The following is a 24,579-nucleotide window of genomic DNA, read 5'->3' on the forward strand; positions in this document are numbered from 1 at the left end:
TTGCTGTACAGCAGAAACTAACACAACATTGTAAATCAACCATACTCCAATAAAAATTAAAAAGAAAAAGAAAAAGAGACCAGATTTGTGGTTACCAGAGGCAGGGTGTGGGGGGATGATTGGATGAAGTTAGTCAAAAGGTACACACTTCCAGTTATAAAATAAGTCCTAGGAATGTAATGTACAGCATGGTAACTGTAATGAACACTCCTGTATGTTGCATATGGAAGTTGTTAAAAGAGTAAATCCTAAGCATTCTCATCCCAAGGGAAAAACATTTTTTTTCCTATTTCATCCCTTTTGTATCTATACGAGATGATGGATGTTCACTAAACTTTGTGATAATCATTTCATGGTGTATGTAAGTCAAATCATTATGCTGTGCACCTTAAACTTATACAGTGCTACATGTCAGTTATGTCTCCATAAAACTGGGAGAAAAAAAAGTATATTTGCAAAAAAAAAAAAAGAAACTATTTGAAGGAAATGAATAGAAATTATTATTGTATTTTTATTTGTATATTTTGATAATACTCTTGCTTTTCATATATTTTCCAGTGATAATAACGATGTTATTTTTTACATACAAAGTTAATAGCACTTGACCTGGATTTGTAGCCTGCAGCTGCATGACTTTGGACCAATTACTCAGCCTGTCTTTGAACCTTAGTTTCTTTACTCTGTAAATGGGTATGGTGATGTCTGCCTCATAAAGGTTATTGTGAGTGTGATGTATAAGCTACTTCAGCTTGGAGTGGACATGTAACAGTTTCCTCTGTCATTACTGTTTTCCTGTCGTTAGTAGGATAGGACAAGCGTTTTCATAGGTTGTCCCTTCTCCTTTCTTATTTTAATAATTGTGATGGATTTGCTCCCTCTTCATAAAAATTAGTCTGTATTTAAGACAGCTGGCTGAGAAAGATACAGTTAGCTGTGAAAAGTAGAGTATTTCTTCATATCATGATAATGACTCCAGTTAGAACTTGCTTAGCTACTTTGACCTGCCTATATATTGTAGATTGGCCTGGTATTATTAACTTTATTTAATTTTAATTTAATTTAATTTTATTTTTTTGCGGTACGCGGACCTCTCACTGTTGTGGCCTCTCCCGTTGTGGAGCACAGGCTCAGCGGCCATGGCTCACGGGCGCGGCCGCTCCGCGGCCTGTGGGATCTTCCCGGACCGGGGCACGAACCCGTGTCCCCTGCCTCAGCAGGCGGACTCTCAACCACTGTGCCACCAGGGAAGCCCTTAACTTTATTTTAAAGGGGGAGGGGAAACTGAGACACAGGCAGGGCTTACTGGGGGCCAAGCCATGCACTCAACGTTGTGTATGAATTATGTAATTTAGAGGAAGAACAAAGAGCTGATAGGTCCCCTGACTCCCAGGTCTCCTTACATTGTTGAAATCATCCTTGGGAAAATAAATAAGTAAACAAAACAAAACTAAAAAAACATTCTGTAAACTGCTGTCTTGCTGCAGCAAAGATTCCATGTCTAATTACAAGTTGAGTGCCTACTGTGAGTCCCAAAATAGGATTTAGAAATGGCATTGATGTGGCAGGAAGAATAGATGTAAAATACTAGTAAGCACGTAGTGTGTTATGTAATTAGATAGTGGCTTATATACGGTGGACTCCATTATAGGATTTCTAGGGGCAGAAAAGATCATTAAGAACAAAGATAGGGGCATCTTGAAGGAGACCCTGAAGAATGGTTAGACTTGTTCTGTACAATAGAAATAGATGTCAGCCACAGGTGTGATTAAAAATGCTCTGGTAGCCACATCTAAAAAAGTAAAAAGAAACAGGTGAAATTAATTTTAATAATATCTATATATTTTTAACCCCATACATCTAATATGTGTTACATCAACAGGTAATGAAAGTAAAATGTTCAGTTTTTTCCATCATTTTTTGATAGCAAGTCTTTGAAATCCCATGTGTACTGTACGTGTGCAGCACGTCTCCGGTCGGGCCAGTGGCGTTTCAAGAGCTCAGGAGCCACAGGTAGCCAGCGTGGCATGCTGGACAGAGCAGGGTTAGACTTGGGGAGAGTCGAGGGGGAGAGCATTTCGGGCCGAGGTGGGGAGGAGCTGGTGGTGGAAATACACAGTGATGATGCGGGAGGTTGAGGAACCTCGGGCACTGAGGATTGGGTGCTGGAACCCTGGCCCTGAGGGCGTCCACAGTGTCAGAGCAGTCACCAAAGTGGTGTGTAGGCCAGGGGTAAGGGCAGGACAGCGAGTTGGACTTCGGGGTCATGGGGGAGGGGAGGAGAGGTGACCTGACCGGTAGGAGCTGAGGCAGGTTGGGGCCAGATCAGAAAGGGCCTTGTTTGCTGCACTTAGAAGCTCAGATCTTATCCTGCAGGTGAGAGGGCCCACTGGAGAATTCTTAGCAGGTCAAATGGTAATATTCAAGCACTGCCTCTCTGCCGGCAGGGCCAGGATAAATGGACGGGGCCAGTGGGAAGGCAGGGAGACACTGAGAAGACTGGTGACGAAGGAACAGACAGGGGCTGGGGCCTGGAGAGGAGGGACGGGTCCACGAAGGACCCTGTGGCAGGACAAGCGATTCTCAGGGAGGAATGAACATAAGGTTTGCAGAAGCTGGGCGAGGAGTGATTAATCTGAAGGAGAAGAGGTTTGGGGTCAGGGGCCACAGGCCAGTCAAATCTAGTGACACCAGGGTTCAGACCAAATATCTGGAACCAGAGAGGAGAGAACAGTTGCTCACAGAGGCTCTATATGCCCATAGAGCAAAACTGAACATTTTGACATGTTTCCTTTTGTGCATCTGTTGCTTTAAGTAGGGACAAGTTCACTTACAATTTTAAACGTTGCCTTTTAAGCTTACTTTTAGCATTTCCCCATGTTTTGTTCCTTTTATTTTTATTAACTACAGATGTTTGTTGAGGCGATGTACCATAATTTAGCTTACCATTTCTTGGGTAGTTAAATAGTTTCCTTCCTTCATCTCTCCCTCTTTTTTTCCTCTCTCGCTTTTTCTCTCTTTTTCTTTCTTTCTCTGGTGTAAATAATAACTACTCTGAACATCTTGGGAGGCGGCTTCTCCTGCATTTTGCATTATTTTCTTGGATTAGATTCCATGGAGGTCAGACTGCTGCGTTTATGCCTCGACCCACAGTGCTGTCCCACAGTGCTGTCCTCAGTGTCGCTCCCATTGCCCTGCAGGCAGCGAGGGTTGAGGCAGCCACTTCCTTTGCAATCTGACTAGCAATAAACTGCGTTGTTAGAATTTGATAATTGGTGTTAGGTATTTGGGGGAGTGGAGGTGTCTTGGATAGAGCCAGAAGAGTTGGGAGGAGACTCTGGCTAACGACAGAGCAAGATGAGTTTGGTGCTGATGTGTGTTGAGTTTGAGAAGAAGGTGAGATACAAATGGAACTGTCTGGGAGGTGCTGGATGTGGGGTCTGGAGCTTAATGAGGGGTTAGAAAGCTATGGCATGGTTATTAGCATCGTGATCTCACTGGATCGTCCTACAACCTGTGATGAAGGTAGTGTTCCCACCGCCGACCTCGAGATGGGGAGACTGAGGCTCCCGGAGGTGGGCTTCTTGTCTGCCAGCTCCCTGTCTCTAAGGGGCAGAGCTGGGGGTCATAGGATTATACAGCCTGTGTTGAGCTTTTGCTAGTTACCTGACACAAGCATATTTACATACCATAAAATATATTTACCCACCAGAGTGAATGTTAACTTGTAAACAAAAGCCAAGCAGTTTTTGCGCGTCTCCCAGAAATGTTGCTTTGAGTTTTTGCTGCTCTCTGCCTAGTCTGCTTTACCGTATTCTTCTAGGGAGACTTGAGGCCATATTTGACTTGAACATGGCAGAAGATAAAAGGACTCCTTCTGTGTTTTCGTGTTCACTGGCCTCTCCGTGCCCTTGACAGGCCTTATAGGTGGTAAAATATTTGCATGGACATTAGTGCCACATGGACATTCTGCAACCAGAGCAAAGCTGGGGGTATAACTCCAGGCCCTTCAGACAGTCTTGGGATGGTTTCTCTCAGTTGACCTTGTCTTAATTAAAGCGATTTTGCCCTAATGCTCCCTTTGCTCATTTTTCACCGGTTACTAACATTTTATATCTGTAACTTCTGGAATGTAAAATGAACTTTGGACACATATATGTCACACAAATACGCTATCCCTGCTCCTAGTGCTTGAAATTGTCTAGCCTTCTGAAGTGAGAAAGGTGGACCTAGGATAAAAGTCTGACTGAGCTCAGATGTTTTGTTTGAGATACTAGAAAAGGTTGCCTTTGACCTTTTATTCTGGGAAGAGAGATAATTGGTAGGTCTGGAATATTTTGATGTAAACTTTTATAATTTGTATCTTTATTTTGTTTGTAAGTGCTTTATTTGCAGATGGACATAAATACTTTTACTAGCTGTTTAGAGCACTGATCTTTGGTCTTTAAACTAAGTGCCACAGATGAAACTAGAGAACAGTTTATTGCTTTCAAAATAGCAAATTGATTCAATTTAAATTTTAAAATTATTTTTAAAAGAAGGAATATGTTACTCTACTGTAAAATCAAGAATAATTAATATATAAATGTAGTAAGCAACTATCTTGTTCTTGGATTTTTAAAAAATTCAGTTTCACGTACATTTTTTCGAGTCCATATGTGCGTGTGTGTGTGTGTGTGTGTGTGTGTGTGTGTGTGTCTGCTTGGTAGGGCTGTGTCTTCAGAGATCAATAAGGCACAAGCCCAGGATTTACTGTTTGTTAGGGGAGACAGACAGGTAAACAGCTGCATTTACCACGAGGATGTTAGTGCTGGGGTGTGGGGATGGGGGGGGGAGTGCGCGTGGTGGGTGGGACTGTACAGGTGGCTGCAGGTGTAGAGGAGGCACAGCAGAAGGGCCCCTTGGAGAGGCTGCCAGTGCTTCCTTAGGGGGGCGGGGCTGAGGTGGGTCTGGAGTAATGAACACGGGTTTCCCAGGTGGGCAGGCTGGGGGCAAGAGGACTGCCGAGAGAGGAGCTTGTGCAGAGGTGATGGTGTGGCCACCACGTGGCTAAGTGCACACTGTCCTTTACCCTGTGCCATGGGTAGACGTTTGGAATCCGGGGAAGAGTTTTAAGCAGAGGAGCCACCAAATCCAGTGCCTTCCCTCGGTGATAGTCCAGGAGTCCCAGTCTCCCTGAGGTTTGAAACATGGATTCCTGGCGGGTGAGAGCTCCCATCCATTCGGATTACAAACCAGGAGGATGTAGCCTGGGCTGCCAGTGTTCATCTTTCCCTCCATGTGGGGAGCACACACCTCAAATTGAATTCACAGTCAGAGGGAAGCAGAGCGGAGACACGGAGAGTGAGGAGTGTCCGTGGGCCCTGTGTGAGCTGAGGGGCCCAGCCCTGTCTGCGCCATCCCCACCCCGAGCTTCTCAGTTGTAGGAGCCTGGAGCACCCTGTTTTGCTCTAGCCGGCTTGAGTCATATAAGATTTCTGGGCCTTGCAATGGGAAGAGTACACATTAATATGCCAGGAAGAGACTGGGAAAGTACAGATCGAGGATGGATGGGTCTGTGTGTGTATGTGTGTGTGTATGTGTATATATATTTATATATATAAATATAAATATATATGATGTGTATCTATATAAATAAAATGGGCACAGTTTAAGTGATGTGGATGCTGCCTGCCCTTCCACTCAGCGACCATGTGCCTGCGTGGTGGCATGAGGAGGGACAAGGGACTTTGCTGTGTCCTCAGAGGTCTTCTTTCCTTCATGTCTGTCACTGTGGGAACATCTTCCCAGCTGGGTGTGCCTCTCATGTTTAAGGGTAATTGTGATTTTCTGCATTTTTACCTTTCACGTGACTTAACCCCATCTAAGACGTAACTTGACTGTATCGATAGCTCACATTCATGTAGCACTTCACACTTTTGCAAAATGTTTTCTCATATTCTCATTTGATCAAATTGCTTTCTTAAGGATTTATTACCCTCTAGGTTCTTAGCAGAGCTTTGTTTCTGCATTAGTTCTGAATCCTCATTCCAGAATTTTAACTTTGATATTTAGCAAAGAGATGTTTCATAACGATTTTATGTCCTTTATGTTGTTTTAGAAACTGAAACCACGTCTGAAAGATACTGAACACTATTTTAAAAGTAGTTGTAATCTTTAACAGTCAATATGTACTTTGATTTTGTTGTTGCAACTGTAGTTTAGTTAAAAAAAATCCCTTTTGAAAAAGATAAGGAACCCGTTGGTGTTGTCTTGTGTTTGAGTTTCAGTGATATCATTTATTTATTGAGGCTCAACCTGGCTCTCAAGGACACAGGAGGTACTAGAGACGATGCTTGTGCCCAGCTGTGGGAGCTGTGAGGGTGAGCATTCAGATCAGCTGTGCTCCGGGGAGCGTCACTGGCCGTTGCTCCCAATGCTGCCCTTGGATTCACCACCACTGTGTAGCCAAAGCTGAGCTCTTCCTGGGCTCCTCCCAGCCAGTTACTGAGCTCGCGGGGGGGTACTGATGTGGCCGTTCCTTTGAGACCCAGATGCCTCTGAAGGGAGACTTTGTCTCAAGGGCTCCCTGTTGGCCTGGCCGGCAGCTTTTCAGACCTGTGCTGCCTCTTCCTCCTCAGCCCTCCTCCCCTCCCCTCTTCTGTGCAGGGGTCAGACCTCCCTTCTCAGGTCCTCCCCTTCATCCTTCACAGACAGCTCCCTCAGTAAACCTCCTGCGTGTCCACTCCTGTCTTGGTGTCTGCTTTTCGGAGAACCCAAACTAATACGCCGTCCCTTTTCCCAGAGGTGTCAGCCAACCTGTCATGTAAAACTCTTCCAGGAGCCGGCAGAGGTATATTACATCTTCACACAAAGTGTCTTCGTCCCTTTTCGCTGAAACGATCTTTCCTCAGAATTCTTATAGCATTTTGTGCCTTCCATTTGGCATTTATAGCCTTTGGTTTTGTATTCTACTTAACTGTGTTCTGCCTGATCTCTCTCACTAAGTGATATTGATACTAAATAACGTTGAGAACACCAGCAGCTTTTTGTACATCTTGATTCCTTTTGGTGACATACTTTCTTATTTGTAATAATAATAAGTAGCATTTAATCAGCGCTTTCCATGTGCCAAGTACCGCCAGAAACACTTCACATGTGTTAATGCATTTAATCCTCTCCCAAGTGGGATAGGGAATGTTATTATCCCCATTTTACCAATAAGACCCAGAGAAGTTGAGAACGTTGCTTACGGTTGCACAGCTAGTAAGTGACAGAGTCAGGATTTGAACCCAGGCAGCTGGCTTCAGAGTCCCTTTATTCATTTAACAGTTATTTTTTATCCAGCCCCAACCATGTGCCAGGCATTGTACACAGCACTGGGCACGCCTGAGCTTGCATTCTGAAAAACCAAGAATGTGATTTCCACATAGATGGATCTCAGTCTGGGGGAGAGTAGCGGCCACCGGTATGGATGTTTAGAAAAATTTCTAGAAGCCTTCCTGCCCCAGCCAGAAGTACCCATCATTAAAGTAACGATTCAAGGGACTTCCCTGGCGGTCCAATGGCTAAGACTCTGCGCTTCCAGTGCAGGGGGCGTGGGTTCGATCCCTGGTTGGGGAACTAAGATGCTATATGGCGCGTGGCACAGCCAGAAAAAAAAAAAAAGATTCAAGACCACGAATTAAGTTCTCCTGACAGAGCCCTCTCTCCTCCCATGTGTGCGTGCACTGTCAGACCCACCCCCTGGATCCAAGGGGAAGAGCTTTAAGAAAGGACGATTTCTGTGGACAAAAGGGAGAAGAGGTTGGGGAAACCTTGACTGGGGTGGAGGCTGAGGGCCAGCGGGGCCAGAGGGCTGTGGGTAAGGACAGGCTTGGGTGAGGCTTAGGCAAGTACCCCAGATATTTTTTCATGGAAACAAAATGGGAGAGACACTGTTGTCAAATTTTAAATTTACAAAAACCAAAACTGAATTACCATCCCCCGAAAAGGACCTGTTATAACTAGTGGTGAACATTCTTCCAGTGAAATCTTGATAGTATTTTCAGGACTGCATGGAAGAGAGGGGAGCTGAGGACACATGTTGCTTCCTTACAGCTTTCTAAAGGGGTTAGTGTATTTTCATTCTGTCTGGTCATATTTCCGGTGCCGACAGTGTAAACCTCTTTATTCCATGGATTCTGTATCTGATAAGATGAGGATGTGTTTGGGCCAGAGAGGCTTGGTAGAGTAGAGCTTATGCTGAGCTCCCAGAGTGGGAGTAAAGTATTACATAGTCTTTCTGTGTATGTGTGTGTGTATGTGTGTGCGCGTGTGTGTATGCATGTGTGTATATGTGTGTGCGTGTGTCATATTGCAGATACTTACTTTTGAGAGAATGGTTCCATTCCTTTCTTCCTGCTCCTAAAATAAATACATATACAAACATATCATCTTTAACTGAAGTAAAAAGTAAATAATGAACTGGAAAAATAACTTGAAACTTAGAGGAGAGGAAATAGTTATATCCCCCAAACATAAAGAGCTCCTACATATTAATAGGAAAAATTATAATAAATAGATGTTCAAAATGTATGTGTATACATAAGTCACAAATGAAGAAATGACACCTAGGGAGATGGCCTTTGCCCCCAAACGGAACAGTGACTGCAGACAGAAAAGAGAAGAGGGGAGAGAAAGAAGCAGTGCTGGAGAGGAGAAGCCAGCCGTGGCCGGGGAGCCCTAGCTGGCACACGTGGCTGGTTCTTCCTTGTTGCAGCAGTGGGTCCCGATAAGGAGACAGGCCAGGACCACTGTGGCCAGTGGGGCAGGAATGCTTGAGTGTGCCAGACGTGAGATGGGGCCACACAGCAGACCGAGCTTGTGATAGTGTGTAGATGCGCTTACTACGTCGCCCCAAATTCTAGTAAGAGCCAAAGAGTAGGTATCTTTGAAAGTGCCCTGATGCTGACAAGAAATGGAGATCAGCCAGTGGCTGAAAATGAATGAGCACAGGAAAACGTTGATGGGTCAGTGCGATGTTAATTAATCTCTGAATGGTGAGAAAGGCAGCAGACGGGCTCAGTTTCAGGTACCTGCTAAATTAGAACGCTGTTTGTGCTCTAAGTTGTGTTTCTTTTTTTAAGAACTTGAGCCATTTCAAAATAAATTTTGTTTGTTTGTTTTGGCTACGCCCCACAGCTTGGAGGATCTCAGTTCCCTGACCTGGGATTGAACCTGGGCCTTAGGTAGTGAAAGCCCGAATCCTAACCACTAGACCACCACGGGACTCCCTCTAGGTTGTTTCTTAATGCAAAGGCCTGAGGGAGTCTTGGTCTTTGGCTCAGTGTTAATTGAAAAGACGTGTGGTTTCTAGGACCTGGTGTTGCTGCTGAGCATGCGCCGAAGGGGAGTCTGCTCCGCTCCAGGTTTAAACAGGACTTGACATGTGCTAAGGCCACCAGGTCTTGTAAGTGAACCTGCCGGTGATTGGAAATTTCATCACCTTTTTGCATTCAGAGGTGTCACACCTTTGCTTGTTGCTATTCAGTTCAGGCTGTTGAGTGGCTGGACAGAGACTGTTTCTTCCTGCCCGACCGTATCATTTTTCTACCTTTTCAGTAAATGACAATTAGAGAAACATAGCTTTCTCTAAAGACAGCAGAAGTCCTCTACACCTAGATCATTACAAGGCATTATGTACAATGTACGTGTTATTGCAGAAGAGGTCTAACGCCAATGTTGGGCAGAGGAAATTTAAATTATTTTCTGGTTTTAGGGCATTTTAGTCTTGGCAAAGATACTACTGTACGTATTGTTTAGGTCTTCAGTGTTCTTCAGGGTTCAAAAGTAAGACACGTTTGGAGGAAACTGGCCGATGTCATGTCTGCTGTTCTTTTTTATGGTACATAGTCAGGCTTTGAAAACAAGTTCTTTCTAAATACTCTGGCAGCTTTTTTTTTTTCTGAAATGAATAATAGTTTTTTCTGAAAAATAGTAGTTGTTTTCTGGTTATAAAATTTTACATACTCATTATAAACATTTGAATAATATGAATAAGCAAAAAATAATTTAAGTATGAAAAAGCTCTTCATATTCTGCAGTCCTCTGATAACCATTGTTAAAATTTTGGTAAACGTGCTTTCTGTTCTTGTTGTTGCTTACGTGCAGCCTCTCTCTCTGTGTCTTGTAGGTACACACATAAACACAGTCTTACATGAATAGTTGTTATACGTGGACTGACACTGTATTTTTGACCTAACACGCCTTGGACATTTTTCACATGAGTAAGTGAAGGCTTACATGATACTTAAATGGCCCTATCAGGTCCCACTGGACTCACGCAACAGATTATCCACTGCCCATTCTTCAGGTTGGCAGTTCCAGGCCCTTCCATGCTGTCAGCAGACCCTGGCTTGGCGGGAGCAGGGTGGCTGCCCGGCGGCCGGAGGGGCCTTTGGTTTCTTATATGAAGGATGAGCGGGGCTGACGGTGTTGCAGCTGCTGATGCGGCAGGGGACAGTGGGATGATTTTCTGGAAGTAAAGAGAGCTCCTTGGGGAGGGCCGTCGCAGTCTCTGCGGAATTAGCTTCACAGAAAGGCCGCCCTTTTAACCTGTCATGGAGGAAGGCCATTCCCCTTGCAAGCTGGCTCTGGTGTCCTAAATAAACCAACTTCTGGGTCCTCTCTGGGGTTTAGTATCTATTTAGTTCCGGGAGTTCTACCAACTCTCTCTTATGGACTTAAAAACCTTGTGTTTCCAGGTGTACTTCCCTGCCCCTCCTCCATCACTTTCAGCTAACGTTAGATGTACTTAGGTAAGCGGTGCGGGAGCCGGACTGCCTGGGTTCGAGTCCTGGCGGGGACCTAACCTCTCTGACCCTCACCTGGTGGTGGGACAGTACCTGCTTCCTAGGGCTGTCGGAGGTTTAATTGAGTTAATATATACAAAGCCCTTTTGTAAGCCATTATGCTTATTAATAATAATTATTTGACGTAAGTAAGACGGCTCTCTGCCCTCAGCACCACTTTTCTGCTGCCTTACTTGTTAGAAATGGAGCAGAAGAGGTTACCATTTAGCTCCTGTTTTATCTATTTCTATCTCCAACTCTTTCCCTGGTGAGTGGTTTTGACTGTAATATAGGCCAATTCAGATCAAGAAAAGTAGAAGTAGTTATGCATCGCCTTAAAAAATCGGATGAAACTTGATTCCTACAAAAGAAATAGATATATGAAAATATATAAACTGTTATGTATAAATTAAACTACAAGGATATATTGTACAACACAGGGAATGTAGCCAATATTTTATAATAAATATAAAGTATAACCTTTAAAAACTGAATTACTATATTGTATACCTGTAACATAATACTGTACATCAACTATACTTCATAAAAAAGACATGTATATAAAACACATTAGATTTGAACATTATATTTCATTGGTGTATATATTTTGTTTTATTGTGTTGGCACGTGATATCCGTTAAAAATAATGTTTTAGAGTCCTGCATTTGAGACAGGTGTGTCAAAAATGTTTAAGATAAAAATAGCTCTACTTTTAAAAACTAGAGCTCTAGGTACGTGGAGTATATCTTTATCAGAATCACTTTTACATGGGGACTATCAACAGGATAACAAAGTGTTAACATCTTTCTGACTTCTAAGAATTTTACTTTTTGCACCTAGCTACCATATAGGTATAAAGAAATGAAAATAATACATCTTAGGAAACGAAGTGGGATGAATATAACTTCTACAACCTTTCAATTATACTAGGATTTGTTTCCTGTTCTACTGTCAGATTTTACTTCAGTATCTACAAGGATGTTTTTGGATATAGGTAACAGAAAACCCAAATATAAACATAAATGATGAAGAATTTTTTCTCCTATAGAAAGCAGTCCCAAAGCAGGTGGTCCCCTGAGCCAGCTGGCACGGCAGCTCAGTGACGTGCCCATCCGCACGCTCTCCCCTCCCTGCTTTGCCCTCCTTAGTGTCCTCTGCATGGCAGGTTTGTCCCCTGAGTGGCAAAATGCACTGGAGGCATCACACCCGGACGGAACAGCGTCCAGAGGCAGGAAGAAAGAAGCACTTCTGCTTTGTGTCCCTTTAAGAACAATGACCCTTTTCCAGGCATCTCCACCAGAATTCTTCCCCTTGCTTGTTGACCAGCACTGGGTCACAGGCTTGAGTCTAAACTCATAGCTGGCAGGGGGCTGTTGCCACAGTAATTGGCTCAGCAGCATCAATCGGTCCCACCCCCACGAAGGGCACACGGATTTGCGGGGTGGATGGTCCCTGAACAAACAGGGGCTCCATTAGGAAGAGGAAGGGTCTGCTGTGGGAGTGGCTGGGCGAGGGGGCAGGAGGGAAAGCGGGATCATTTACTCCAGGCCACTCTCGCTTTCAGTTTAAATTCTACGGAGATAGAACAGTCCAACATGGCTGTAATAATGTATGTAGAAAACACAGTTATCAGCAGAGCTAAAATGTGAGTTCATTTCATTTCCTACAAACAGGAATATGTGGTTTAGGCCTCCACGTGATTCCAAAAGTATTATGTCGGCGTTCTAGGCTCCTCTTCCTTCCGTGGTGCTTGGGCGCAGAGGTACGTGCGCACCAGCTATTGGCCCCAGAGAGGGCTGAGAACTGGATGAATAGTGTGGAGCCCCATAAAGTGGGGGTTGGGGGGATGCTTGGTTGAGTTGGTGGGTGGGTTTAAAGTGCTTGTTTTATTATACAGCATCAGTTGCACATATTCTTTCGCATCTATTCAGTACTTAAACCAACAACTTAAAAAAATCTTTGCTATCTGGCACATGACCTGTGCTCAAATAAATACTTCCGGTTGGATTAAGGGTGAAACTGACTGGGGTTTTATGGAGTGAATATGATGCAGGGGCAAGGGAGGTGACTGAGGGACTATGAAAGGGCTGATTAAAAAGATGGACCGTGGAAACCAAATTAGGAAGAAAAAAAGAAGTGAAGACTTCAGAGGGATCATAGATCATGACAGGGTGGTGGGGTCATTGGATTGAAGGACCCAGGAAGGTCGAAGTGTTGTTGGAATTAGGTTTCCAGAAGGAGGGAGTAGGGGAGATAGGGAGAATAATTTCAGACTTGGGAGGCAGGGAGGTTAGAGGGATGCCCGGGCGGGCCTGGGGGCAGAGGTTGCGGAGGGGGCGTGGAGGACAACCTCAGTGGAGATAAGGAATTTGGGCATCACCTGTGTAGATGTGGAAATCAGTGCTGGCTATGAGGGCAAAGATAGTGAGCCAGGCCCTGAAATCTTCTGGAGAGCGTCCTGGGGGTGGGGGGGCGGGTGTAGACTGTGCAGCCACTGAAGCCGGAGCCTCCATCTGCCATGCAGGTTGGCGTCCCCATCCACACGAGGATTTTGTATTTGCATGTAATCAGCACAAGGACGTTTTTAGGTCTGCACATAGATGCATTTTCAGATGTGAATTTCTCTTTAATAATAATGATGACGATAAAAGTATTGAGTTACCACTGAAGCATAGTCAGCATACCTGCTGTCTTATGACCCGAATACCTGCTGAGTCTTGAAAGGGCTTCATTATGAGGACTTTACCTCCTCACCAGGTGAGTTCCAGGTCGGTTACCTGCCCTTGGAACAGCATTGCACACACAGGAGGTTCTACAACCTACCGGCTGGTGTCAGAAAAAGGAGTCCCTGCCTGCACTCTAGTTACTGTTGCAGAAACTTTCTGCTGAGGAAAGTGTGTATCAGCTGGCAGCTCTTGTCATTCGGACCCATATTGTCTCCTTTTCCTTCTTTGACGGAGGTGACAATGTGTCGTACTTGGGGCACCCCTTCACGGGCTTGCCGGCTCTCATGGCCGGTGAAACTTCCTGGTGATGAGTTGCTTTTTCTTCTCCACCAACATTTTCACAGCAACGGTGCAAGACAACCCATCCCAAACCTCAGGCTTACAGAGACCTTACGGCAACAAGCATCTATTGTATTCCCTCACCTATCTGCATTGCTGCGTGCTACTGCCCTGGCTGCAGGCTGCCTGGGGTTGGGTCCTGCTCTACTCCATGAGTTTCCTCATTTCCTTTGTTTTTGTTTTTTAAAATTTTATTGGAGTATAGTTGATTTACAATGTTGTGTTAGTTTCAGGTGTACAGGAAAGTGAATCAGTTATACATATACATATATCCACTCTTTTAAGATTCTTTTCCCATACAGGTTATTACAGAGTATTGGGTAGAGTTCTCTGTGCTATTACAGTAGGTCCTTATTAATTATCTATTTTGTATATAGTAGTGTGTATATGTCAGTCCCAGTCTCTTTGAACCAGAGACTACTTGACGCTCTCCAGCCACTGCTGCGTCAGGCTTCTAATGACTGGTTGTCCACAGCAGGTCCGGAGATCAGCCCCAGATCAGTGTGGGTGGGCATTTTCTAAAGGAGTGGATGGAGGGCTGGAATAGTTCCTGGCATTATTACAAAGTACGTAACACAAGAGGGAAAGAGGGCGGGGAGCTAGGCAGTTGTGAAAAGGTGAAATCACCAAAATCTCATTAGCCCTTAAGTAAAGGCGCCATACTCATGACATTTATCCTTGTCAGTGTTTTCTGTCTTGTGCCTGACTCATTTATTTTCCTTGTTCTCATTGTTTCTAAATTATGTTTTATTAAGTCGCCACATTCGCCTTGAATTTTTCACTCACCCCTTTTCCCTTTCACCGGCATGTGATCTTGAGCATCATGCTTCAGTGCCAGTGTCTAGGGAATCTGAGTAAAATAGCAAATGACACCGTCTTCATCTACGTGCAGACGTGTAGGCAGCACTGGGATGGCTCTTGGCCCTGAGGAGGGTGGGGGACGGAGGGCAGGAGGATTGGGGGTCACTCCCTACTCCAGAGGAGCTGGTCTGAACCCCTTCTTCCTCTTGACAGTGTCCACCAGGGCCCCCAAGTCTGAGAAGGACATTCCCTCCTCCTTTGGTGCTTTCAGGGTCTGCAGCAGGTTTTTATGAGGCTGGGCTATGATCCTCCCAACTAAAAAGGAGTAAGATTGCTATTGGGAAGGGTTCTATGTGGGAGGAAGTGGAGGGACAGTCCCACTAGTTTTGGAGCATCTGCTGCTGAACTGGGATTAAGTGCCGTGCCTTTTCGAAAGGTCTCATTAAGTGGGTGAGTTTCACGTATCATTGAGTTTTATGGCTCCACAGGTGAAGCTGGGTTATTCCCACCTCGTGAGATGGCCTTTGCCAGGAGCTAGGTAATTGGAAAACAACTAACATTTATTTACGTGATGCTGACTACACCCTTAGAAGCACTTTGCTTACGTTCATTTTATGGGCACAGGAACCATCGTTGGCCACATTTCTCAGGTGAGGATATTGAGGCACAAAGTGTTTTAAATAACTCGCCCAGGTCTTGTAGCTTCTGGACTTGAACCCAGGCAGTCTGCTCCAAAGGTTCTGCCTTCAAGGTTTGCTATTGTCTTCCAGCTAGATGTGGGGAAATCATTGACAGCAGGAGGCTTAGCTGGACAAAAGGCCAGGGGAGGGTAGCTTCTGGTGTGGAATATAGATTATTTTTCAGATATAATGGGAAAATAATAGAAACAGTTGATTGGCTGTTGGTTGGTGGTAAAGGAGATTGCTTTACAAATCCCAGAATGACCCCTAGCTCTGTAAAGCTGGCTGCAGGTTGCTTCTCTGTGGTCAGTGTGAATGCACTTGCCTGGGTTTTGTGATGCCAGCCAGGCAGCGTGCTAGCGTCGGTGCCAAACACACCCAGGCTCATCACCTCAAAGGTGGTCTACAGCCTGGGCTCTGTACCTGGGGACTTCCCCTCCTTCCCACTTCCTTACTGGCCCCACGAGGCCATGGGGAGGTTGCTGTGAGGTCATTGTGGGGAGCCGGGCTGCGTCTCCCCTCGTGTCTTACCTGTCCTCTCATCCCCCTGCTCTTCTCCCTCGGGCTTTCCTGCACATCCCATCCCCGAGGGGACGACGTATTTCTCTATATTCCTGACCCGATTTCTGGTTTTGACTTCTTCCGTCTGTTTCTGAGGCCTTTGTGTAGCTCAGGTTTGAGCTGGAGACCCGGACAGGAGTCTCTGACTGGCCTGATACCTTGGGCAGGTTACAGATGATTCTGAACCTGAGGTTTCTTTGTCTTGACCACACCTGCCCCATCCCCTCCACAGGGTTGTGGTGAGGGTCAAATAAAATACAGTCATGAAAGTGTGTCTTTCAAAGCATACATGTACAGTGTTTTTAATGTTCCCAACCTCCCCAGGTGGCCTTGTCACTCCCTGCTTTGATGCCCTGCCTGAGCTTCAGGCACGCTGTCGTCTCCGTTACTTGCTTGTGTTCCTGTACCCTGGAGGGCCCTGCACCGTATTCTCTTGGAATTTCCCAGCATTTGGCGCAGGGCTATTTGGCAGGGCTCAGGACTCAGTCTTGTTTGAATGAACAGATGAAGAGTGTCTTTCGAAAGGAAGTTTGTGGTCATAGGCTTTTTTTTTGTTATTTTCCTGAGCAGTCTTCCTCCTATATATCTTTGGTTCTCGAAGTTACCTCGTTACAAAGTAGACCTGTGGTACTCCCTTGTGTTCCTTTCTGCAGGAAGCTAACTCCCAGTGCGCGCCTCCTCCAAGATCCGTGCTTTGTAAATATTCATCGGATGAGTCTTGTTTTTCCAAAAATAAGACAGATCATGGAAACATTCTAGGTTTTGAAGTAGAGATAGAAAATATTTGATATTTATTTTTTGTTTGTTCATTTAACAAATGTGTGTCAAGTACCTTTCAGGTACCAAACTCTACTCCTGGGGCTGCAAGTACAGCAGGGAACAAAACAGATGTGATTCCTGCCCATATGTGGCTTCCATTCTAGTGGAGTGCCGGTCGGTGGAGAAGTAAATGAATAAATGAGACAGTCTCCACTAATCTTAAGTGCTGTGGGCAGGGATCGCGTGAAGGGGACTCCCAGACCAGTGAGGAGTCCTCACATGGGTAAATAAACTAGTAGTTACAGATGTTACACCCTTCGTTCACTGTGTGCTGGGTGACCTAGAGGGCGTCTGCTTGTCTTGTCCTGAGGACTTCAAGCTGCATCCACTGCTAACCCACAAGGAAGACAGTGAATGGCTGAGGGGGAAGGTGGCTGCCGCCTGGACTCTGGCCTCATGAGGGTGTCTCTGTCTGCATGAAGCCCCTCAGCCTTGACGAGGACCCTCTTTGCTCAGGTCGCTCACACTCGAGTGTTTCTGAGGGACCGGGGAGGCCAGGAAAGGTAGACTGTTGGTGGCCCATAACCTTTCTGTGCTGTCTTGCCATACCTGTGTACCCATGTCCTCAGCATGGGGATGCTTTGCTCGCTGCGGCCCATTCACAGGCGAGCAGTTGGCCACCCACCCACCAGACTCCGTGAAGGAGGAGGTGGGTGATGGAGGCCATGCTTGGGGACACGGGGGCTCCTTAGATTTCTCTGTGGAGGTTGTGTGGGGTCCCAGCTCTGAAGGATGAGAAGGAATGAGCTGGATGAAGATCAGGGTGGGGAACACATGTGGGAAGCTTGGGAGATGGAAAGAAGCCACGGCGGCCAGAGTGCAGGGTGCAGAGAGAGTGGTGTGGGACGGACTTGGCCTTGAGTGGAGGAAAGCCCGCAGGGCCGCCAGGCTATGGTAAAGGGTTTGGATTTTATTGTAAGCAGAACTGGAGGCCGTTGGAAGGTTTTGAGTAAAAGAATGGTCTGATTTGGTTTATTCCATTTTACTGTTGACGACAGTGTGGAGAGGGGACTGTGGAGGGGAAGTGGTGATGCGGGGACCCTGGGCGGGGATGGGTGGCGGGCAGGGATGGGGGTACAGTGCCCGGTGGGTCTGTGGAGGAGCCCACACCCCGGACACGGGCTGGGAAGGAGCTGGGAGGAGCCGGGATGGGGACTAGGTTTCGGCTTGAGCAGCGCAGTGGGTGGTTCCTGCGGGAAGAGCAGAAAGTGAGGGTGAGAACGAGAAGCCTTTAGACCCTCACTTGGAGCAGGGGCCGCGAGAGCTGGGGCTGCAGAGCGGAATCGGGCGTCCTCAGCAGAGGGTTGACATTTCTCTCCTAATAACCCCAAGGATCTGAAGAAGGGTCAGGCCACTTTTTCCCATCGGCATGAGATCTGATGGGTTACAAGTTGTGGTCACTGTCCTGTGATTGTATATTATAGGCTGTTTCTTTTATTTAGTTCGTTCAAGAAACTATCGAGCTAAATGCTATATTCCCTGCAGGGTGCCTGGTGATGCTGAGCCACAGAGGAGGTCTGTGAGGGTGGGGACTGTCTCTAACAGAGGAGACAGACCCTTCCATCGGAACTAAGTCAGGAGCTGCACCAAGAGTGGAGGACAGTGTGACACCATCTAGGACGGGGAGGAATAGGGCTGTGGGCCCCAGAGCAGAGGCCCTGACCTGGCCTGGGGGGCGGGGGAGGTTTCAGCAGTCCCAGGAGCAGTTGGTGTTGGCATGAACATGAACAAAGCCCTCTCTTGGAACTGACACATCCTGCAGAAGGCACTTGAGGATTCCTTGGCAGGGTTGTGTAGCTCATGAGAATGGTGATATTCACATGGGTTAAGGATCCTGATGTCATTGTTACCTGCTTGGGTGAAGGTAAACTGGTTAGTTACTAGGAACTTCCACTGCTCTGTGCTCAGTGTTAATTTGTGGCAAGAAACAGAAAGTGAAATTGGCAGTTCCTATGACTTTACCAACACCTTATGTGCATTGTTTCAAAGAACCAGGGCAGATTTTTGCATGAAACGCGCTGTGTAGTTATCAGAGGGAGACAACTCTAGACTCACCAGCAAGAGTGTTAACTTTATGGAATGTAAGCATAGCAGTGGGTGTGTTCATACATATTCACATTAGGACCCTCCAAAGCTGATACGACTCTGTTATAGATTGAATAGCAACACACTTTATTTTCTTGAGTAATCTTGTAGAACTTTAAGGAAGCTGTTTTAAATTTTCCTGAGGTTTCCTAAGGTGTATTCTTCCAAAGAGCTAATACCTTGGTCAGGACACTGCTGTAAACGCACAGACAACCTTGTTTGCTAAGGAACCTGTACAGAGGTGTGTTGACAGTGGGCGACTGACCGGAGCTGCGAGGGATGCTGGCTGTGTTGTCGCTCAGCCCCTGCGGGGGCCAGGGCTGGTGGTGGGAGTGCGGGGAAGCTGTTCTTGGGCTAAGTTCCCTGCACCACCTGCCGATCCACCCGCAGCCCTGGTTTAGCAACACTGGTGCAGCTGGGAGACACACTGCTGGGACGAGGCTAGGAGCACATGGCGGGTCCGCCGTGTCCACACAGGGGTGCGATGGGTCACGTAGAAGCTGGAGGGACGCGGTGGCAAGTGGCCCAGGTGGATGTGGGCAGGTGTCGGGGGAGGGCCTGCTGTCCTCTGGGCGGTGGCACGGGAGCCAGGAGGGAGGGAGGAGATTCTGGGTCATGCCGGGCTCCTGGCAGAGTTGTTTCTCAGCCGTACAGACTCATCCCTCTTTATGGTCTGGGTCAGCAGCCACCTCTTCCATGAACTTTTACTTCCCCACCCCTAACAGGAAGTCATCTTGTCCCTCCCTGGACCCTCACTTACCCCTGGCCTTCTAGCTGCTCATAGGTGCTGTGCCCCCAGGCTCTGACCTTGAGGTCTGGGACGGGGAGGGGAGGTGCCCCAGGCCACCTCAGAGCTCTCCTTAGGTGGAGAAAGAAGAAGTGGACTGGAATACACTTTGCTTTGCTCTTATAAGGGGATATGGCTCGTTTTTACATTCCTTCATTTCTGAAAAGACTGTGAACTCTGTGAACTCTGATAATTGTGTAAGTTTGTCATAAATGGGAACTTTTTCTTTTCAGATAACGTGGATGCAAGTGATCTTAAGCAGTTTTTTGAGACCAACTATTCTCAGATATATTTCATCTTCTATGAAAATTTTATAACACTGGAAAACAGTTTGAAATTAAAAGGTAAGAATTTCTACAAAATGTTTTTGATATACAAAGTTTTTTGTTTTTTTAAATAAACATTCAGGAAGTTCTGAGAGGTTGTGTGTGTCATGTGCCACCAGTTACATGCTTTTTTTTTTTGCGGTACGCGGGCCTCTCACTGCTGTGGCCTCTCCTGTTGCGGAGCACAGGCTCCGGATGCGCAGGCTCAGCGGCCAAGGCATAATTTACTCAAAAAGAAAGAAAAAAAGTAATGTATGCACATCATTAAAAAAGTTCAGATTCCACTAAAGCGTTTGGAATGAAAACTGATGTGTCTGTTTGCCCAGACACCCAGTCTTGCTGTGCAGAGGCAACCGCTATCTAAGTGTCCTGTATATGTTATTAATATACTGTGTTTATATATGTTTATGGTTACGCCCATACATATTGGGTTGGCTAAAAAGTGCCTTTGGTTTTTTAAGTAAAAATGAAAGACACGTTTTTCATTTTCACCAAGAACTTTATTGAACAAGGTATTCACCCTTTAGTCCCACTACCTTCTGCCATTTTTCAGGCAACTTCATGATTCCATCTTCCCAAAACTTTTTATCTTTTTGAGCAAAGAACTTTTCCAGGTGCCTTTTACGGTCTTCCACGGAATTGAAATTTTTTCCATTAAGAGAATTTTGTAAAAACCGAATAAATGGAAATCCGAAGGTGCAATATCTGGTGAATACGGCAGATGACTCAGAACTTCCCAGCCAAGCTGTAACAGTCTTTGCCTGGCCATCAAAGAAACATGCGGTCTTGCGTTATCCTGATGGAAGATCATATTGACTAACCTTGGATGCTTTTCGTCGAGTGCTGCTTTCATTTGGTCTAATTGGGAGCAGTACTTGTTGGAATTAATTGTTTGGTTTTCCAGAAGGAGCTCGTAATAGAGGACTCCCGATCCTACCATATACACAATATCGCCTTCTCTGGATGAAGACTGGCCTTTGGTGTGGTTGGTGGCGGTTCATTTCGCTTGCCCCATGATCTCTTCCATTCCACATTATTGTACAGTATCCACTTTTCATCTCCCATCACAATTTGCTGTTTTCCTTACGTTTAAGTAGGGAATCTCATGCGGAAGTACGGTCAAGAAGGTTTTTTTCACATAACTTATGTGGAACCCAAACATCAAAGCGATTGACATAACCAAGCTGGTACAGATGATTTTCAACACTTGATTTGGATATTTTGAGTATGTTGGCTATCTCCCAGGTGGTATAACATTGTTCTCAATTAATGTCTCGATTTGATCTCTGTCAACTTCAGCTGGTCTACCCAACAGTGGAGCATCGTCCAGCGAGAAATCTCCAGCATGAAACTTTGCAAACCACTTTTCACACATTCGATCAGTCACAGCACCTTCTCCATACACTGCACAAATCTTTTTTTTGTGTTTCAGTTGGGTTTTTACCTTTCTTGAAATAATAAAGCATAATATGCCAAAAATGTTGCTTTTTTCTTCCATCTTCAATAATAAAATGGCTACACAAAAATTCACCAATTTTGATGTCTTTTTTTAAATGCATGCTGATGTGACCTGTCACAATACAATCTAACAAAATTGTTTCGAATGAAGTTTAAGACAATTAAGTGCTATTAGACCATCTTACGGAAAAAACCGAATGAAACTTCTGGCCACCCCAATACTTACATGAAACATTCTTTGAGAACCAAGCCAATAAAGTCATGCTGCACATTCTGCTCTGTATTTATGTGGCAGGATAGAGTAGCCCGGGGAGCCACACAGGTTTGGATCCCTGCTCTACCCTTCTAGCTGTTTCTCCTTGGACAGGTTACTTCATCTGTGACTCAGTTTCCTTCTGTCAGCATTAAGTGGGTTGACACGTGTCCTGGGATTCCAGGACAAAGCATGGCACGTGGTCCGTGGTAACTGTTGGCTGTCATTGTCATCATCATCTTTCACTTTTATGTAATGTGTTTTGGAAATCCTTGCATGTTAGCACCTTTATATCCACCACAGTTTTAAACAGTTGCAGCACTGCGTTGGACAGAAGTGCCATTGTTCTGGATGACTGACTTCTGAGTGACTGAGTCAGGACCACAGAGTTTTAAGGTTGGAAGGGGCTCAGGAGATTGGGTTTTTCACAGTCATCATTCTAGAGTTGAGAAAACCGTGTCCAGAGAGGTTATATCACTGGCCTGAGGTCACACAGATTATTTAGTTAATTGTATAGCCGGAATTGCAACCAGGCTTCTTGATGCCATGTTCAGAGCACCTTCCCTGTACCAGTGGCTCTCAGAACGCCTTGTGGTTTTTAGACTAGCAGCACGGGTATCACCTGGGCACTCGTTAAGCCTCCTGAATCAGAAACTCTGCAGGTGGAAAGTCAGCAATTGGTGTTTTAAGAAGCCCTCCGCTGACACGCATGTGCTCTCAAGCTTGAGAAGCACTGTTCTATTTCATAGTTCTCCCATTAAATAAACAACGCAGATGATAGGTTGATGGATAGACATTGAAATGTCATCTGTGTTGCTCACCGACAGGCAAGAGCATCTTCTACCTGGGGCCTAGACCGTCCATGCTTTAGCATCCTGAAGGGTGCCTTTCGCCCTTGTGGACCCTGGCCCTGGCAGCTCTGTCTCCCTCTCCTGTTTAATTCTTCATTTATTCACCCATCCAGGATTTGAAGCTGACGATGAGCAAGGCACTGGGCTAGATTCCTGAGAGGAATCCGGAGACGTGCCAGACGCTGAACATGCGTCATAGGTGGCGGTAGTTGTGGATGGGTCAGGGAATAAGCCATAGGCATGGTTCACCGTGGAACAGGTCAGAAAGTAGATGTGTTGTCAGATATAGACACCCCGTCTGTGGCTGCTGATTTCCCGTAGAGTGCATGAGGGAGGTTTGGGGACGAGGTGGCCTTGGGGACGGAGGGTAGAGAATGAGAGACGGCAGGGAGGCCATCTCTGGGGCATGTCTGGGGAAAGCATTTCTTTTTCTCTCGACATCAGATGTATGAAAGAGGTTTATGCTTGCCTCGTGGGGAGCCTGCAATTCCAGGTTAAGGCATTTGAACTTCGTTCTTTGAGTGGTCAGGGCTCTTGAAAACATTGGCTACTAAGACAGTGTCTTGTAATGTGGCGAGTGAACCGGAGGGAGGAAGACCAGTTAGGAGGCTGGTGTTGTCATCCGTGTGAGGTCTGGGGACGCCTGCTCCAGGGACGTGGCAGTTGAGGGCAGAGAAAGTGTTAGGGGTCTGTGGGTGCACCGACCGATCGTGAGACGTGGATGTGGGAAAAGGGATCCCAGAGGGGGAAGCCAGAGACGCTTTCAGGATGTTGAGTCTGGTTCCTCTGCTGCCGTTGCAGCAGAGGGAGCCCTGCAGGGGAGCCAGGTGTGAGGGACGAGAGGGTGAGCCCGGTTTTTGGCAGTCTGCGTCTGCGGTGCCCGGGGCACACCTGGGCTTAGGTGGGCTGTTAAATTATAGGGACTGGAGCTTGGGAGAAGGGAGGTGCAGTCATCCTGTTGCCAAGGGAGAGAGTGTATGCAGAGCGAGAGAGTGGCAGTCAGGGATTTGGGGGAATTCCTTCTTTTATTGGGCAGACAGAGGAAAATAAGGGGGGTAGCCGGGAGGGTGCCAGGAAGCCTGAGAATAGAGGAGTTCAAGGGATGAAAGGTCAGCAGCGCCCGCCAGTGCAGAGAGTTGAGTACCAGCAGGACGGGGAAGGGTGTCGTCATTGAAAGGAATGTTCTGAGCGGCCAGCGGGATCAGAAGGAAGGCAGACAGGGCTGGAGCAACCGGGCAGTGAGACAGTGAGCTGCACGGGAGGTGGTCTTTGCGAAGGTGTGAGGATGAAGCCAGAGGAGCTGCGCGGTCCTGGGAAGGTTTTAGGGGGGCGTTTCCCTGGTCGCAGGCTGAGGAACAGGAGGCGGCAGATGGTGCCCGGTGTGGGGATGGGCTGAGACAGGGTCACATGGAAAGAAGAGGCCGTGGAGAGGAGCGTGTGGACCCCTGGCTGTTCCTGTGAGACCTGAGGCAGAGGCCGAGCATGGAGGGGGCCTGGGGGAGGCCACACAGCTGATGCTCAGGCCCTGCAAGGGGCGCTGCTCCAGCCTCTAGTAGGTCAGGTCACATGTGGGCATGTGCCCAGCATGCCAACATGTGTTCTTTTTAAATGAATTTCTCAGTTTTTTCCCCTGTGATTTATAAATTGGTATAAATCTTGAACTTAATTTTTTTTTCTTGCCAAATGTGGTAGATATTTCAAATATGAAATTATGTGATTTTTATCTTGCTTCCTAGCTCTGTTCCACTTCACTATTTTTCACAGGTGTGTGGAGGAGAAAAATGTGATATTACGTACAATCAATAACAAGGAAAAAAATTAAAATCCGTATCTGAAAAACCCCCTACAACCTAGAATCCTGTTTTTAAAAGGCCACCCCCTCCCCCGCTTTGCTCCTTCTATCCTTTAGGAACATGTAGCGGTTCAAGACCATCAGTCAGTTTGTGCTGTGTAACAAATTGCACAACAGGCCATCCCAACACTGAGCACCTTAAAACAACTACCAGTCATTTAGCTTGTGATTTTCTGGGTCTGTTGGACAGTTCCTCTGGTTTGGGTTGGCTCACGCCTCCGACCAGTCGGTGG

At 46.3% G+C, this 24,579-nt stretch overlaps 1 protein-coding gene across 5 annotated transcripts in view; it reads left to right on the plus strand.

Moving 5' to 3' along the window:
- The window catches only part of RALGAPA2 (Ral GTPase activating protein catalytic alpha subunit 2), a 283,235-nt gene that overhangs the window by 2,341 nt on the left and 256,315 nt on the right, over window positions 1–24,579 (plus strand). For all 5 annotated transcript variants that reach the window (XM_029222062.1, XM_029222063.1, XM_029222066.1 and 2 more), the window contains exon 2: window positions 19,840–19,950. In XM_029222062.1, coding sequence (XP_029077895.1) covers window positions 19,840–19,950 — 111 coding nt within the window. The remainder of the gene's footprint in view (window positions 1–19,839; window positions 19,951–24,579) is intronic.

This window comes from Monodon monoceros, unplaced genomic scaffold (genome assembly GCF_005190385.1).
Source record: "Monodon monoceros isolate NGI ecotype Baffin Bay Population unplaced genomic scaffold, NGI_Narwhal_1 Super_Scaffold_13, whole genome shotgun sequence".
NCBI classification, from domain to species: Eukaryota; Metazoa; Chordata; class Mammalia; order Artiodactyla; family Monodontidae; genus Monodon; species Monodon monoceros.